At 46.1% G+C, this 16,862-nt stretch overlaps 2 protein-coding genes across 2 annotated transcripts in view; one reads left to right on the forward strand and one right to left on the reverse strand.

Annotated features, from left to right (window-relative positions):
• Nucleotides 1-16,862, forward strand: part of LOC100974647 (core histone macro-H2A.2) — a 59,599-nt gene that overhangs the window by 24,830 nt on the left and 17,907 nt on the right. The window contains exons 3-5 of the mRNA XM_034930745.3: nt 12,569-12,675; nt 14,262-14,459; nt 16,244-16,354. Coding sequence (XP_034786636.1) covers nt 12,569-12,675; nt 14,262-14,459; nt 16,244-16,354 — 416 coding nt within the window. The remainder of the gene's footprint in view (nt 1-12,568; nt 12,676-14,261; nt 14,460-16,243; nt 16,355-16,862) is intronic.
• Nucleotides 1-16,862, reverse strand: part of AIFM2 (apoptosis inducing factor mitochondria associated 2) — a 77,171-nt gene that overhangs the window by 21,434 nt on the left and 38,875 nt on the right. The window lies entirely within an intron of this gene.

The raw sequence follows: 16,862 nt of genomic DNA on the forward strand, positions 1-16,862 counted from the left end.
AAAAATACAAAAATTAGCCAGGCGTGGTGGCAGCTACTGGGATTACAGGCCGGTAATCCCAGCTACTTGGGAGGCTGAGGCAGGAGAATCACTTGAACCCAGGAGTTGGAGGTTGCAGTGAGCTGAGATCACACCACTGCACTCCAGCCTAGGTGACAGAGCGAGACTCCGTCTCAAAAAATAAAGGCCGGGCGCGGTGGCTCACGCCTGTAATCCCAGCACTTGGGAGGCCGAGGCGGGCAGATCACGAGGTCAGGAGATCGAGACCATCCTAGCTAACACGGTGAAACCCCATCTCTACTAAAAAATAATAATAATACAAAAATAAAAATAAAAAATAAAATGCAAGTTCCTAGATACACTCTCAAAGGGTCTGATTCACTGGATCTGGAGTGAGGCCAAGGAATCTGATGGGAAAACCTCCCAGCTGAGACAGGGAGAGAACAGACTTTGAGAAGAGTTTATGAGGCTTTAAAACAACCTGTTAGGTGTGTATCACCCACTGGGACTGGAAGACACTGAGTTAACTCCAAGATCCCACAGCTTCCAGATGGGGAACTAGGACTCCCCCACGCCCTCAACCTCAAGCCACGCAGTTTTGCTGCCCTACACTACCCCAATATTTGTGTGATGAAAATAACTAAGTACTTCCTGTGCCTCCATTTGGCAAAAGTCTAATCCGTGCATATACAAAATTTGGCTTTTGGAATCTCTGGCATCTCTATTAGTCTTTGGTTCAGATGTGTGAGATAAACGAAGCTTACCTCTTCCTGTTCGTTCATCCATTCAAAGAGCATTTGTTGAGCATCTCCACGTCAGCGCACACAGTAAGTCCTTAGGCAGAGTTCCCGCAATAGAATTGGGCCATTTATACAGTGGGTTGAACATGGAGAGGATGAGCACCTGCAAGGGTGCCATTGCCAAAGTCCTCCTGCCCCCGGCCAGTCCCAGTGTCCAGACCATCCTGGGCCACATGGAGGAGGAGACGGTGACATTGGTCTCCTGAGGCCCAGGCCTGTCCTCTGTGTCCTTTCCCTCCCTTCTTTGTGCCCTTTCTCTCCCCCAAAGGCAGGCAGGCACTGAGTGCAGGCTCAGATGTCGGTTCCAATCGGGATGACTCATTGACCAGCTCTGTTACCTTAACCTCTCTGAGCTCCAGGTGTTTCCAGAACTAGCTCTTTTAACCTCATTCAATGAGCTAATATGTGTAAAACACCTGGCGTATAGGATGCACTCAATAAATGGTAATTCTTCTCCTCCCCCCCTCTATTAAGAGCTGACAAAATCATTCAGGACAAAGTATAAATGACTAATTCCATTAAGGTGGTGTATTTTCAGGCTGAATTTGCATTTTAATGAGACAAGGTGTTTTAATCCGAGGGAATGAATCATATTAGTGGAATTGCAAGCTACTGTTGAGTAAATGACATGGGGGATTTTAGTCTGTTTTTTGGTTTGTTTGTTTTTTAAAGAGGTATCCATTGATTCTGTTTAGGGAAGGGGGGTCAAAGTGTGGAAGCCTCCTGTCACCCTTGAAATGACTTCCACATTCATGAAACAAATCTAGACTGAGTGCCTCATTTGAATCAGGTCTTGAAGATACAGCAGAAAACCAGCTAACTTGGTCCTTCCCATTGCTGGACTTAGAGCCTAGTGAGGAGGACAAGAAGGAAACGCCTCACAATAAGATCAGGTGCTGTCGGGCAGGGAATGAGAGGAACTTCGGGAAGTGCGGGTTGGGGGAAGGGCTGCCTAATCTAACAGAAGTGTTGTTAAGATCTAAACAAGGTTGTCAACCCTGCATTTTCTCATATCGATTGATTTCAAATCCTGATGCCTGGGTCCCACCCCCGAGACTCTGGGGTATTTTGTGTGCATCAGGATTCTTAAAAGCTCCCCCAAATGATTCTGATGGGCAGCCAGGTGGGGAAGGGAGTCAGCCAGATTCAGATGGGTGGGGGCGGGTGAACTAGGGGAAGATAGTAAGGGAGGTGGGGAGTAAGGGAGAAGACTCCAAGTTTAAAAGAGTGTGTGGCCCTTTCTAATGTGCCGAGAGCAGAGCTTGGAAATGGGAGGAGTGAGAGATGAAATGGGGGCAGGGCAGCAGGCGCTAGACTGTGACGGCCCTTGAAGGCCACGTTGAGGGTTCGCGCGCGCGCGCGCGCGCACGCACACACACACACACACACACACACACACACACACACACACGGCAGAGGAGGCATCAAAGAGAGGTGGCAGCATCTGCGAGGCATCACTCTGGCTTTAGGTAGAGATCAGTTGTCAAGGAGCAAGATCAGATTCCAGGAGACCAGTGGAGTTGTTTTAGTGTCACTTTGTGAAGAACTGACAGTGGCCAGGACCAAGGGTGCACAGTGGGGATGGTGAGAAGAAATGGAAAATCTGGGAGCTTTCTGGAGGGCGGAGTCAGCTCCACTCCATAATGGATTGGATCCGCAGGGAGGGGCATCAAGGATGACAGGAATCTTGTAGGTGTGGACTAGCTACTTTCTCTCAGGCCACACTGCCATGGGGTGAGAAGTAGATTGAGGTGTGGACTTGGAGACAAAAGGAGTAGGGAATGGGTAAAAGAAGTCTGACCAGCTGGACGTGGTGGCTCACGCCTGTAATCCCAACACTTTGGGATGCAGAGGCGGGCAGATCACCTGAGGTCAGGAGTTCGAGACCAGCCTGACCAACATGGAGAAACCCCATCTCTAATAAAAATACAAAATTAGCCGGACGTGATGGTGCATGCCTGTTATCCCAGCTACTCGTGAGGCTGAGGCAGGAGAATCACTTGAACCCAGGAGGCGGAGGTTGCGGTGAGCCGAGATCGCGCCATTGCACTCCAGCCTGGGCATCAAGAGCAAAACTCCATCTCAAAAAAAAAAAAAAAAAAAGAGTCTGGCCAAGAGGAAGGAGAAGAGAGAGCAAAGCAGCTAGTGGATGAAGAATGGAGCCTGTACCTGAAGTAGGGAGCAATGGATGAGAACCAGGCTGCAGCAGGAGGTGCTCAGTTTGGGACCTGTTGAGCTTTGGTGTCTATGAGATGTCCAAGAGGGCTGGGCAGAGTGGCTCATGCCTGTAATCCCAACACTTTGGGAGGCTAAAGTAGGAGGACCACTTGAGTCCAGGAGTTCCAGACCAGCTTGGGCAAGATGGTGAGACCTCGTCTCTACAAGAAATTAAAAAATTAACCAGGTGTGTGCTGGGCACGGTGGCTCAAACCTGTAATCCCAGCACTTTGGGAGATCGAGGCGAGTGGATCACCTGAGGTCAGGAGTTCAAGACTAGCCTGACCAACATGATGAAACCCCATCTCTACTAAAAATACAAAAATAAGCCAGGCATGGTGGTGCATGCCTGTAATCATCCCAGCTACTTGGGAAGTTGAGGCAGAAGAGTCACTTTAACCCGGGAGGCGGAGGTTGCAGTGAGCCAAGATCACACCGTTGCACTCCAGCCTGGGGAACAACAGTGAAACTCCATCTCAAAAAAAAACAAAAAACAAAAAAAAACCTAACTGGGTGTGGTGGCATGTTCTGAATAGTCCCAGTTGCTAGGGAGGCTGAGGTGGGAGGATTCCTTGAGCCCAGGAATTTGAGGCAGCAGTGAGCTATGATTCTACCACTGCACTCCTCAGCCTGGGTGACCAAGCAAGGCCCTGTCTCTCAAAAAAAAAAAAAAAAAAAAAAAGATGTCCAGAAGAGCAGAGTGGATAGAAACGCTGGATCCAGCCAGGCCTGAACCTAGATTCTGGTTCTGCCACGTATCAGCTATGAACCCTCAGGATCATTGCTTTACCACTCATGATGTTACTGTGAGGATTACATAAAATAATGCATGAAAAGTGCTTAGCACCGCTCGGCACACATGAGCAACTCCATCCATGTGGCTATTGCTCTTATTGAGTGAAGACCCCCTAGGTGTGTCGGGAGCTCAGGAGGGAGCTGTGAGCAGGAGGTTCACATCGGTGTGTTAAGGCAGTGGAAGTGAGGGAGGTCACCCAGAGAGAGCACAGGACCCAGCATGAGTGACACCAGTGTGCCCAGTGGGCCAGGGAGAGGGGGAAAGGATGGCAAAGGAGGCTGAGGAAAGCCAGAGGGTAAGGAGGAAAGATGTGAGCGTGTGACGCGTCAGAGGCCAAGGGAAGGGAGGGAAGGCCAGGAGCCCCTAAGGGTCACGCTGATAAAAACCAGACAAGGACAACAGATCTAGCCACCTCAGGGTCATGGTGACCTTGGCAAGGATGGCATGGGAGGTCAGAACCAAACCACAGTGAGTTGAGAAGTGGGAGGTGTGGACTGGGAGACAAAGGGGGTGGGGACTCTTCACACTCAAAGTAGTTATTAGAGCTGCCACCAGATCTTATGAATGAATGAAATGTAAAATGGTGCAGCCTATAGTAAAAATAATTTAATTGTACATTTTTAAATAGCTAAAAGAGTATAATTGGATGGTTTGTAACACCAAGGATAAATGCTTGAGAAGGAAACCCCATTTTCCATGATGTAATTATTACACATTTAATGCCTGTATCAAAATATCTATGTACCCCATACATATATACACCTACCATGTACTCACAAAGATTAAAAATAAAAATGTATTTTTAAAAAAGAGTGCAGCCACTGTGGATAACAGTTTGATGGTTCCTAAAAAAGTTAAACATAGAATTACCAATACAACCAAGCAATTCCACTCCTAGCCATATACCTAAGAGAACTGAAAGCAGGGACTCTGCCGGGCGCAGTGGCTCACGCCTGTAATCCCTGCACTTTGGGAGGCTGAGGCGGGCGGATCACCTGAGATCGGGAGTTCGAGACCAGCCTGACCAACATGGAGAAACCCCGTCTCTACAAAAATACAAAATTAGCCGGGTGTGGTGGTGCATGCCTGTAATCCAGCTGCCAGGGAGGCTGAGGCAGAAGAATCGCTTGAACCCGGGAGGCGGAGGTTGCAGTGAGCCGAGATTGCGCCGTTGCACTCCAGCCTGGGCAACAAGAGTGAAACTGCGTCGAAAAAAGAAAAGAAAGAAAGAAAGAGAAAGGACGCAAACAGATATTTGTGCAACCATGTTCTTAGCAGCATTTTTCACAGCAGCCGAAAGGTGGAAGCAACCTAGTGTCGATCAACAGACGAATGGATAAGCAGAATGTGGTATATTCATACAATGGGCTGTTATTCAGCCGTAATATTTCAAAAAGGAATAAAATTCTGGTACATGCTACAACCTGGATGAATCTTGAAAACATTATGCATGTGAAGGATGGCAGACACAATAGGGCAATATTGTATGGTTCCATTTATATGAGATACCCAGAGTAGGTGATACCTAGAAGAGGTGAATTCATACAGACAGAAAGTAAAATAGAGGTTACCAGGGGCTGGGGAGAGGGAGGGAGAAAAGATGGTTATTGTTTAATGGGTACAGAGTTTCCATTTGGGATGATGAAAAAGTTCTGGAAATGGATAGTTATGGTTGTGCAACATTGTGAATATACTTAATGGCATTGAATTGTATCCTTTAAAATGGTTAAATGGTAGATGTATGTTATGTATGTTTTCCTTTTTTTGTCTTAATCAAACACCTTGTTCTGAGAAGAGTTGTTGGGCCTCACCAGACCACCAAAGGGATTCCCAGGACCAACAGGGTATAGCCCCCCTGCAGGAGGGGGAGAGCTGGAAACACAGAGACAAGGAGCCTGGTGGGAAAGCTGAGCCCCCGGGGTCTCCAGAGCTGGCTGGAGGCCTTGGTCCCAGGTGGGGAGGCACCTCCTCCAGCTCCCAGAACAAGGGCTGCTGGGGACTGATGCAGACACTGCAGTATGCCCCTAGAGACAAGCAGCCCCCAGATACCTTCTTCCCACACACAGGCACAGCCTCTCTAAGTGACCCTCATTACACAACTCTTAAGTGACAGTATTCCACTCTTCTCTCCCACCCAAATCTCTGTGGCAAGCAGTGCTCTTCACCCCCACATGAACTGGATTCTCCTGCTGATGTCCTGGGGGCCAACGAGCCACCATTAGTAGGCTTCCCCTGGCCAGTCTACTGCTCCTGTCAGGTTTATGTCTGTGGTTTCTGAAGGCCCTCTCTCCCACACACTGCCTCTGGAAGGCAACCTGGGGCCACAGGCATGGCCAGGAAGAGAAGGCTGGGGACAACACAGTCAAAAAAGGAGGGCACAAATTCTCAGCCACACTGGGTGAGAGACAGCAGCCTGCCTCACCTGATTCTATGGACTGACTGACTGGCTAGCCCCAGGTTCACATGTGATCATGATGCCAGAGCCACAGTGTCTCTAGCGCCAACCTGGTGAAGGAGGGTGCACAGTTCCGGTGAAGGAGGGTGCACAGTTCCGCAAAGAGTGCATGCTCAGCTGCTCATCTAGAATGCCCCATTGACCTGAACAAGCTTGCCTCCCAGAACGGTTATCACGTTCCTACTGCAGTTTCTTGATCTGTGGAATTGTGATAATGTTGGCCCAGTTCACATCTCCAATGTAAGTGAGGAAAAATGGACTGAAAAAACAAGCCCCAAATTCTGCAGTAGCGTTTTGTATGTGCTGACAGTAGCTATTGATAGTAGATATTGAGAAGGAATTGTTTATAATCATTTTGATGATGAGAAAATGTTCTGTCATATAATACATTTTCAACTGACCAGAACAAGTAGGTCTTAAAATAGGGCTGAATTTCAGGACATCCCATGAAATCATTGTGTAACATAGACACTTGTCATTTACATGTCATTTCCAGATAATTGGGTCTCACCACTTAACACCAAAAATTTTCTTATCTAATGATTCTCATTTATTGCATTTGTGTTTTTAAAAGATTACTTTGACCACCAGCACATGTGGCCGTGCAGGTTGTACACGGCACAAGAATATCATTCAAATCCTAGACTACAAAGATTTGTGTATTTATTATGAGAATTTCCAGCAGATGGTAGTAAAGAGTTTTGTTCTAACAAAATCCAGAAAGTAAAGCATCTTGCTGGGCATGGTGGCTCACCTTTGTAATCCCAGCTACTCGAGAGGCTCAGGCGGGAGAATCACTTGAGCCCAGGTTAAAACTGCAGTGAGCCTTGAGAGCACCACTGCACTCCAGCCTTGGTAACAGAGCAAGACTCCGTCTCTAAATATAAAAAGTGTCTTGAGGCAGGATTGTCTTTTCTTTCTTTTTTTTAGAGGCACGGTAAGTTTTTGTTGCCCAGGCTGGAGTGCAGTGGTGTGATCACGGCTCACTACAGCCTAGACCTCCTGAGCTCAAGCAATCCTCCTGCCTTAGCCCCCTAAGTAGCTGGAACTACAGGCACATACCACCAAGCCTGCCTAATTTTTGTATTTTTTGTAAAGACGGGGTTTCGCCGTGTTGCCCAGGCTGGTCTTGAATTCCTGAGCTCAAGTGCTCTGCCTGCCTCTGCCTCCCAAAGTGCTGGGACCACACCCGGCTAGGATCATCTTTTTCTAATTTGCACAAAGGTACCTATTGGGTCACCAGTGGCCTTGCTGGCATGGATCTGGAGAACAACAAAACTAGGGATGGGGAAACCATCTAGACACTCAATACAATTATCTGGGCTGGAAGAGAAGAGAGCTTTAACTCAGGCGATGGCAACAAGAAGGCCAAAAGTATGTGAGATTGATGAGGCTGGATGGACCCCATGTGGTGACTGGAAGGAGATGGGGAGTGGGAGAGGGAAGGATAGGGAATCACTCCCAGGTCTCTGGTAGGAGCCATGTGTGGATGGAGCTACCAGTTCTAAGGGCGACGAGAAACGCAGGTTTCGGGGAATGATTTTGATTTGGGGACTGATTTTGCTTTACCTGTGAAGCCCCCAGGTAAGGCTATCTGGGTGATATCATGGGAGGGCTGGAGGTGCAGATTCAGTAGTACAGACGGGTGGGTAGAAGCCAGAGCCATGAGTCCAGTGGGGTTTTCCCCAGAAGATTGCATGGCCCTAGCAGAGCAGAAGGCACAGACAGAACCCCAGGGACACCGCCAAGCAGTGGGCAAGTGGACAAGGAAGAAAGGGCCTGGCAAGGAGACAGAGTCTTGCTCACTCCACCTCACCTGTCCCAACCCTATAATTAATGTGCTATTTCCCATCTTCTGTGGGCTGGAATATCCACTGTTGGTTTAAATTGTATACAAAATGAAAGGACATAGACTCTTCCAAAATAATGTGTATGAGCTTTACAGCATCCCTTTTGGCTAAAGAAATTATTTTTACTGCTAGATACTCAGCTGTATTCCAGATGGTTACTATTGCTAGAAGTGTGACTTGTGAGAAGTGAGGGATTTGCCATAGAAGTCCCCACCACTTAACAGAATTATGATCTTCCCACAACATTTGCAGTAGAGTAAATTTAGTGCGGTATAAATCCAGTTTTCCTATTGATTGCCAATATAAGGATTTGGCAGGATTAATAAAATCCCCAAGATCAATAAAGCCACTCAAGAATGTAGCAAACTTTTATAGTTCATGGGACTTTATTTGCCATAATAACATTTGAAACTATTAATGATGATTAATGTTTTTCTTGTTTCATTTGCTTTGAATTTTTTTTTTTTTTAGAGGCAGGGTCTCCTCTGTCACCCAGGCTGGAGTGCAGTGGCACTATCACAGCTCACTGCAGCCTTGAACTCCTGAGCTCAAACGATCCTCCCACCCCAGCCTCCCAAAGTGCTGGGGTTATAGGCATGAGCCCTGTGCCTGGCTAATGATTAATGTTATTACAAATATTTAAATGGTGAAGTCCATGTCTCAAGGATGTCCAGACTAAACATCCAAAAGAGATAAGAACTATTTGATGTAGATTTTCTGTGATGTATTATCTTTTTCTCTCTAAGGAAAAAAAAAAAAGTCCTACCACTGCTTTTGCACTAGAACACATAATCAAGATTTTCTTTCTTATAGATTATTTCAAAAGAGTTTGTTTAAGAGCCCAGTTGCATGATCCCCAAGCATCATCTGCATTCCCTGAATTGTGCTGCATGCTGAGTCTCTGCCTTCAGTCTCGTCCTATGCTACGTTTGATTCCGGCAGATTTTTTTTGTCTGTGAATGTCTGTGCATCTGTCTATCAAGCTGAAAATAACCTGACCTTCATGGGCTTCCTGAAGACTCCAAATATGTAGTGCTTCCCATGGCCCTGCCTCTTATTGCTGACAGTTAATTTGATGAACTTGGGGAGGGCGCTTAATTTCTCCCTCTAAATGCAGGTAACAGGAGGCAGGAAAGTAATGATCCAGGATGCTAAATTCAATTCAGTTGCTCAGAAGCTTAAAACTGGGAGGCTCATTAACCCCCAGACCCATCTAGAAAAAGGGATGAGTGGAGTGCTTCTTCCTCCCATGTGTACCCCAGAAATGAGAGTCCCTTGAGATGAGCAGGGGCAGCACACTTCCCTTCACTGTGCACAATGGAGAGCTGCACATTTTAACCCAGAGCCATAAAGCAAGCCTGCCGGGAACAGCGGCTCACTCCTGGAAATCCCAGCACTTTGGGAAGCTGAGGTAGGAGGACCACTTAAGCCCAGGAGTTTGAGACCAGCCTGGACAACAAAGTAAAACCCTGTCTCTACAAAAAAATTAAAAATTAGCCTGGCATGGTGGCACAAGCCTGTGGTCCCAGCTACTGAGGAGGCTGATGGGGGAGGATCACTTGAGTCCAGGAGGTTAAGGCTGCAGTGAGCCATCACTGCACTCCAGCCTGGGTGACAGAGGTGAGATCCTGTCTCCAAAAATAAAGTCTATTTGAAAGCTTTAAAATTCCATTTTCTTTTCTTTCTTCGTCTTTTTTTTTTTTTTTAAACAGAATCTCACTATGTCACCCAGGCTGGAGTGCGGTGGCCCAGTCTCGGCTCACTGCAGCCTCCACTCCCAGGTTCAAGTGATTCTCCTGCCTCAGCCTCCCAAGTAGCTGGGATTATAGGCGCATGCCACCAAGCCTGGCTAATTTTTGTATTTTTAGTAGAGACGGGGTTTCACCATGTTGGCCAGTCTGGTCTTGAACTCCTGACCTCAAGAGATCCACCCGTCTCTGCCTCCCAAATTGCAGGGATTACAGGCATCAGCCACCATGCCTGGCCACTCCATTTCCTTTTAATGGGCATCCTTTTGAAGAGAAAGCAAGGATTGGGCAACAGCCTGAAAGCACAAGCCTGCTTATCTAATACCGCATTAATTTCATTTTTCCAGTATAATCCGTGGGTTCACAGACAGCATTAATTTCAAATACCCTATCCCACTGTCCCAACACGCATGCTCACACTCCTCAAATTTTAGTGCCCCAATCTTTGATTCAGAAAACATGGTCACTGCATAAATGAATTGTTGGCAAACACAATATTCACTGCTTAATAATCTGGAAAAGATGTGAGAATGAATTTGCGGTGATTTAGCACTTTTCTTTATGGAAATGCCTGTGAATATTTAACTGTAATGTTTATTCTAATTTTTTTGTTAATCACATGTGCTTAGTTAATACGGCATACTTATGTCAAGTTTTTGTGATTGCCGTAGATTTTATGAATGATGGCAATTTCATGTGCTCTTTTATTTGAAATTAGATTGATTGCAAAGACTCATACAAAGTCATCTGTTAATTTTAGGGCTTAGTATTTGTGCCATTGTATCAGCATATCCTCCCAGCACATACCCACATGCACACGCACACATATGCCTGCCTGCACACTCACACACACACAGTACATTCACGCACACACACACACGCACATATGCCCGCCTGCACACTCACACACACACAATACATTCATGCACACGCACACTTTCCCCCTCATTATCAGTGAGACAACAGCACATTGGCACATTCCTTCTAGCTTTCTAAGGGAAGGAATTTTTCTTTAAAGGCTCATTAATACTTTTGAAGGCAAATTTGATTTAGCAGAACATCCTTCTAAAATTGAGGAAGAAAGAAAAATAACAAAATAAAACAGAAGAGGAAGGGGGAAAGCATATAGATAGTAGAAACCAATTCTACAGATTTCTTTTTTTACCCCAAGGTTTTAATAGCATGGGAAATAGCTTTAGGAAAATTTCTTCTTATCAATTTTTTCACATTGGCCAAGTGGCGTGTTTGTTAAAGTCAGCCATGCTAAAGTTTTGGGAAGTATGTGGAAGACCCCCAGGCTCTATGTGCTTTCCCACGCAGGTCTCCTGGCATTCCCTTTAGGAATTCACTTTTCGGGTTAACCATTTCCTCATCCCAGAGTGTAAGTCAGTCCTTCCATCCACTTTTCTTTTAGGACAGGGAGGACCTAGGGCATTGAGCAAAGAGGAAAAGGAGAGTCAACCAGGTGCAGTGGCTCAGGCCTGTAATCTCAGCACTTTGGGAGGCCAAGGCGGGTGGATCACCTGAGGTCAGGAGTTCGAGTCCAGCCTGGCCAACATGGTGAAACCTCATCTCTACTAAAAATACAAAAATTAGCCAGGTGTGGTGGTGCATGCCTGTAATCCCAGCTACTCAGGAGGCTGAGGCAGGAGAATTGCTTGAACCCAGGAGGCGGAGGTTGCAGTGAGCCAAGATCATGCCACTGCACTCCAGCCTGGGCAACAGAACGAGCAAGACTCCGTCTCAACAAAAAAGAAAAAAAAAAGGAGAGTCTAAGAGAAGTCCAAGTGGGCACCCAGAACAGACTTTACCTACATCACTATTCACTTCAGAGATGGCCCTGCACCCCACAGACTGAGAGGAATTTAGGTTCTATAGCAGGATTTTGTATTGGTCAGGATTCACTTCTGTAGACAGTGGCTTCAACAAGAGAGTTTGTTTCACTCTCATACAAAAGAAGTCTAGAAAAGACAGTCTAGATTGGTAAAGACTCAGTTTCCTTCTGTGCTCTTGCTCTAGCATGCACAACTTCTTCTTCTTGGTCAAAGATGGCTGCCCAAATTCCAGCCATCGTGTCCTCAGCCCACCATTAGAAAGGAAAGAAGGGCACAGCCCCTTCATTGATGGACACTTCCCGGAAGGACCAGACAACACAACGGCTTGCCTTCGTTGGCCAAATATTGGTCACAGAACCACACTTATCAAGGGAAATATAGTTTTCCTGCAGTTATGGGCTTGGCAAAAAAAATCAGAAGTCCTGTACCAAGGAAGAAGAGGAAGAGGGAGAACTGATGCTGAGGGACAACCAGGAGGCTTTGCCACAGGATCGGATGACATCTTGCTAAAATAGCTTACTTCTCTGTGACCTGACTTACTTTTTCTTTTTTAAAAATTTTTAATTTTTTTAAATTTTTTTTTAGAGACAGGGTCTCACTCTGTTGCCCAGGCTGGGGTGCAGTGGCACAATCATAGCTCACTGCAGCCTTGAACTCCTGGCTGGGCTCAAGCGATCCTCCTGCCTCGGCCTCCTGAGTAGCTGGGACTAACTTGAGTTCTCTTACGCTTCCTGGATTTCTTTCCAGGCCGAGACATAGAAATCACAAATGAATGAATGTGATCAAACTTGAAGGCCATTTCTAAAGAAAAGCTTTAGCTCAGACCCCATTCTGTGATTGCCTGTTAATGCCTCTTTGTAATTTCAGCGGAAATTCTAGAATTGGCCGGCAATGCCGCGAGGGACAACAAGAAGGCCCGGATAGCCCCGAGACACATCTTGCTGGCAGTTGCCAATGACGAGGAGCTCAACCAGGTATGTCTGAAGCATTGAGGGAAGCCGTAGAATGGGTTTGCCAAACATGCTAATGTGTGGGCCTGGCTGGCCATGAGTCACTCCCGCTACAGTTCCCAATTACATTTATACAAAAAAAACTCAGGCCATATAAAAGAACAAATTCTGCTAGCTCTATCATTCAGATTCAAAATAAAATTGCCTCTGGCATAGATCTCATTATATATTCTAGCTCTTATCAGACCTTTCTTTTCTCTTTGAAGACAAGTTCTATGTGTTGCTGAGGAAGGTGTGGTACAAATGTTATTCTCTTCACTTTCTTCACCCAAACTTAGTTGACAGTTTTTTCTGATGAAGGCAGAAGACTCTTTATATTTTAGAACTGACCCTTTATATTCTGAAACTGACTCCAAAGTCAAGCGAATACCCCCTCTTCACCTACAGTATATGTAAGGTGGTAGGTAAATAGTATAAGAATTTTTATTTCTGTTTCTTTTCATTTATCTTTATTTTCTAATCTCACTCTTCTCAAACTGTAGTGAAGAAGCCATTTTTATGGCCAATCCATCATGGACTGATAATTTCCAAAAATGTAATAAAAATCACTAGAAAAATTAAAAAGCAAACTACAAGCCATAATTTTTTGTTATCAGATTCAACAGATATACAATAACTGTCAGTTTGCTGTGAAAGTTTCTAGATGCTTACTATACTTCTGTTGTCACTGATGGGTAACTACCAGTTCATGGGTGAGCCGTGGTCGCAGACCATGCTTGGGGTAGTGTTGGTTTCGAATCTGCAGAATATATTAGTGGAGTAGTACATGTCTGTTCTTTGCAGATAAATTAACTTATATTGATTGGGAGGAGCATGGTCAGACATACTTTACTGATGGAAAGTATGTGCAAGCTTGTGGAGACCACTGGTTCGTCAATAACTGGGTCTAGTCTTTGCAATGACCTTCGAACCTCATTTTCTCAAGCTGCGCTCCCCACATGGGAAGCTCTTTATCCTGTGTTGTGTCTGGAATTCCAGAGCCCTGGGCAACATCCCTGGTTTCAACTTCTGTGTCCCTTCTATTTTGCTTTACTTCGTTTTGCTTTCTGTACAACATCAAAGGATGCCTTGTTAACCTACAGAGAAATGCTCTACAACTGAAAGTGGGAAAAGCCAATTAAATGGTGTATTACACAGTTTCTTTAGGAAAGCGGAGGCCACATTTAACAGTTAGAACTGTATTAAATCCAGGCCAGGCGCAGTGGCCCACGCCTGTAATCCCAGCACTTTGGGAGGCCAAGGCAGGTGGATCACCTGAGGTCAGCCGTTCGAGACCAGCCTGGCCAACGTGGTGAAACCCTGTCTCTACTAAAAATACAAAAATTAGCCGGGGTGGTGGCAGGTGCCTGTAATCCCAGCTGCTCAGGAGGCTGAGGTAAGAGAATTGCTTGAACCTGGAGGCGGAGGCTGCAGTGAGCCAAGATGGCGCCACTGCACTCCAGCCTGGGTGACAGAGTAAGATTCTGTCTCAAAAAAAAAAAAAAAGAACTGTATGAAATTGGGTACTAGCAGGCTGCTTGCTACATGAGCCCATGCATTTCTCTCTTCAGCTGCTAAAAGGAGTGACCATCGCCAGTGGAGGCGTCCTGCCCAGAATTCACCCCGAACTGCTGGCCAAAAAGCGAGGGACCAAAGGCAAGTCGGAAACGATCCTCTCCCCACCCCCAGAGAAAAGAGGCAGGAAGGCCACGTCAGGCAAGAAGGGGGGGAAGAAATCCAAGGCTGCCAAACCACGGACGTCCAAAAAGGTAGGCCGAGGCTGCGTGTCCTGAGCCAGGCACTCCCACTGCAATGGTCTGAATGTCTGTGTTCCCCCACAATTCATATGTTGAAACCTAACCCCAGAGGCATAGGATTACGAGGTGAGGGCTTTGAGAGATAACTAGATCATGAGGGCGGAGTCCTCATGAATGGGAACAGTCCCCTTATAAAAGAGGCCTGAGGGAGGCAGAGGGACCCTTCTGCCATGTGAGGACACAGCTAGAAAGCGTCATCTACCAGGAAGTGAGCCCTTGCCAGACACACAACCTGCCTGCTCCAAGGACTTCCTGCCTCCGGAACTATGAGAAACAAGTTTCTGGGCCAGGCACAGTGGCTCATGCCTGTAATCCCAACACTTTGGGAGGCCAAGGCAGGAGGATGGCTTGAGCCCAGGAGTTAGAGGCTGCAGTGAGCCATGATGGCACCACTGCACTCGAGCCTGGGTGACAGCGCAAGACCCTGTCTCGTAAACAACAAAAAAAAAAGAAAGTGGTTTCTGTTGTTTGCGAGCCAGCCAGTCTATGGCATTTTGTTAGAGCAGCCCAGACAGACACTGAGACACTCACAGAACAGGAGGGAAGTTTAAAGATGAAACAATGACTTCGTAGCAGACACCTCTGAAGGACCGAGGACTCTTGCAGCTTGGTGCCGGAAGAAAATGACAAGAATGTACAAGTAAAAGAACAAAGGGCCTTTGAGGTTAGAGCTGAAATGGGTCTTCTCTAGGTTTCCGAACCCTAAGCAGGGATGGTTTTCAGATCCCTTTTACTACCCCCAGCAAAATCTGAAGTGAGCGATAGCCGGGAACCTGCATTTTATTTCTCTGCAGAGCTCTGTGTTGCCTTCCAAACAGCCTCTAGTCTCCTGCAGGCATTCCCTGAGTTCCGCCAGTGGAATTTCAGGTGTTTGGGATATACTTGATATACTAGGTGTTTGGGTTAGCTTGATATACTAGGTAGCTTAGCTCGGAGATGCCACTGATAGAATAATGTTTTCCTATGTTGCCCAGTACAGTAACCACTGGTCACATGTGGCTTTTTTTTTTTTTTTTTTAAGAGACAGGGGTCTCACTCTGTCACCCAGGCTGGAGTACAGTAATGCAGTGGCAAGATCATAGCTCACTGTAGCCTCAAACTCCTGGGCTCAAGCAACCCTCCTGCCTCAGCCTCCCAAAGCATTGGAATTTTAAGTGTGAGCTAAGGCACACAAGCCAAGGCTATTTGGATTTGAATTAAAACTAAATCAAATTTAAAATTCAGCTCCTTGATTGTACCAGCCACATTTCAAGCACTCAGCAACATTATTGAGGATCAAGACGAATATTTCCACGATCACAGAAAGTTCTATCGGACAACCCTACTGTAGAAGTTGTGGATGTTTCATTCCACACTGCCTCTGTGCCCCGAGAAATCCTGGGGAGAAAGAAGGCTAAGCAATGGGCTATCAACGGCCCCACCCAGCTCCGATGCTTGTCGTCATGAGCTGCAGGCATTGAAATGAGCAAGGACAATGTGCTGGTGAACAGGGATAGGTGAGGACTGCAGGTATGTGTGAGCCCTTTAACACACTTTCTATTTTGCTATTTTGCGGTACCCTTTTCTTTCCTTATATTGCTGACTTTTGCTTCCCTCCTTCACGAAACAGCAGAACACATCACCTAACCACTTCCTTTCATATTCAACTTGGTGGCAGCCGTGAGAAGAGCTTAATAGAGGCACCTCAGGCTTTTTCTGGATTGGTTCTCATCTTGCCTTTTGATTTTTACCGACAGTCCAAACCAAAGGACAGCGATAAAGAAGGAACTTCAAATTCCACCTCTGAAGATGGGCCAGGGGATGGATTCACCATTCTGTCTTCTAAGAGCCTTGTTCTGGGACAGAAGGTAACAAAGAGAATTGCCTTGTGCTATATTAAAACACTACTGTATTTTTATAACCTACTGTTTACAAGCAATGATGCCTCCTTTCCTCCCCTGATAATGATTTTCACTGCAGTCTTGAATTATTCATTTTTAAACTAAAGAGCTGTGGCAGTGTCAGCATTGTGAGAGTGAGAATTGTTCTTTTTTGCTGAGAATTGTTAACGCTAACATTGGTCAGACAAGGGTGAGCATGGAAGCTCTTTCTGGTCAGTAGATAGGATGGCATTACTGGTTTTGCTGGGAATTCCCCGCACCCCAGTTATTTCTACATCTGCCAAAAAAAAAATCCATAGCTAACTTTCTCAGACAGCTTCTGAGAGGCCCATCTTACATGGTTCAATGTAATTTATCAAAGAAAGAAAATAGAAATATATGTTTCCCAAATATCCTTGGTATTAGAAATGAATTATTTGCCAATAATTCAGTCTGCCTGCCTTCCCAGGCTTTAGAAAGTAAACAAACAGGGCTA

This window comes from Pan paniscus, chromosome 8, assembly GCF_029289425.2.
Source record: "Pan paniscus chromosome 8, NHGRI_mPanPan1-v2.0_pri, whole genome shotgun sequence".
Classification (NCBI taxonomy): domain Eukaryota; kingdom Metazoa; phylum Chordata; class Mammalia; order Primates; family Hominidae; genus Pan; species Pan paniscus.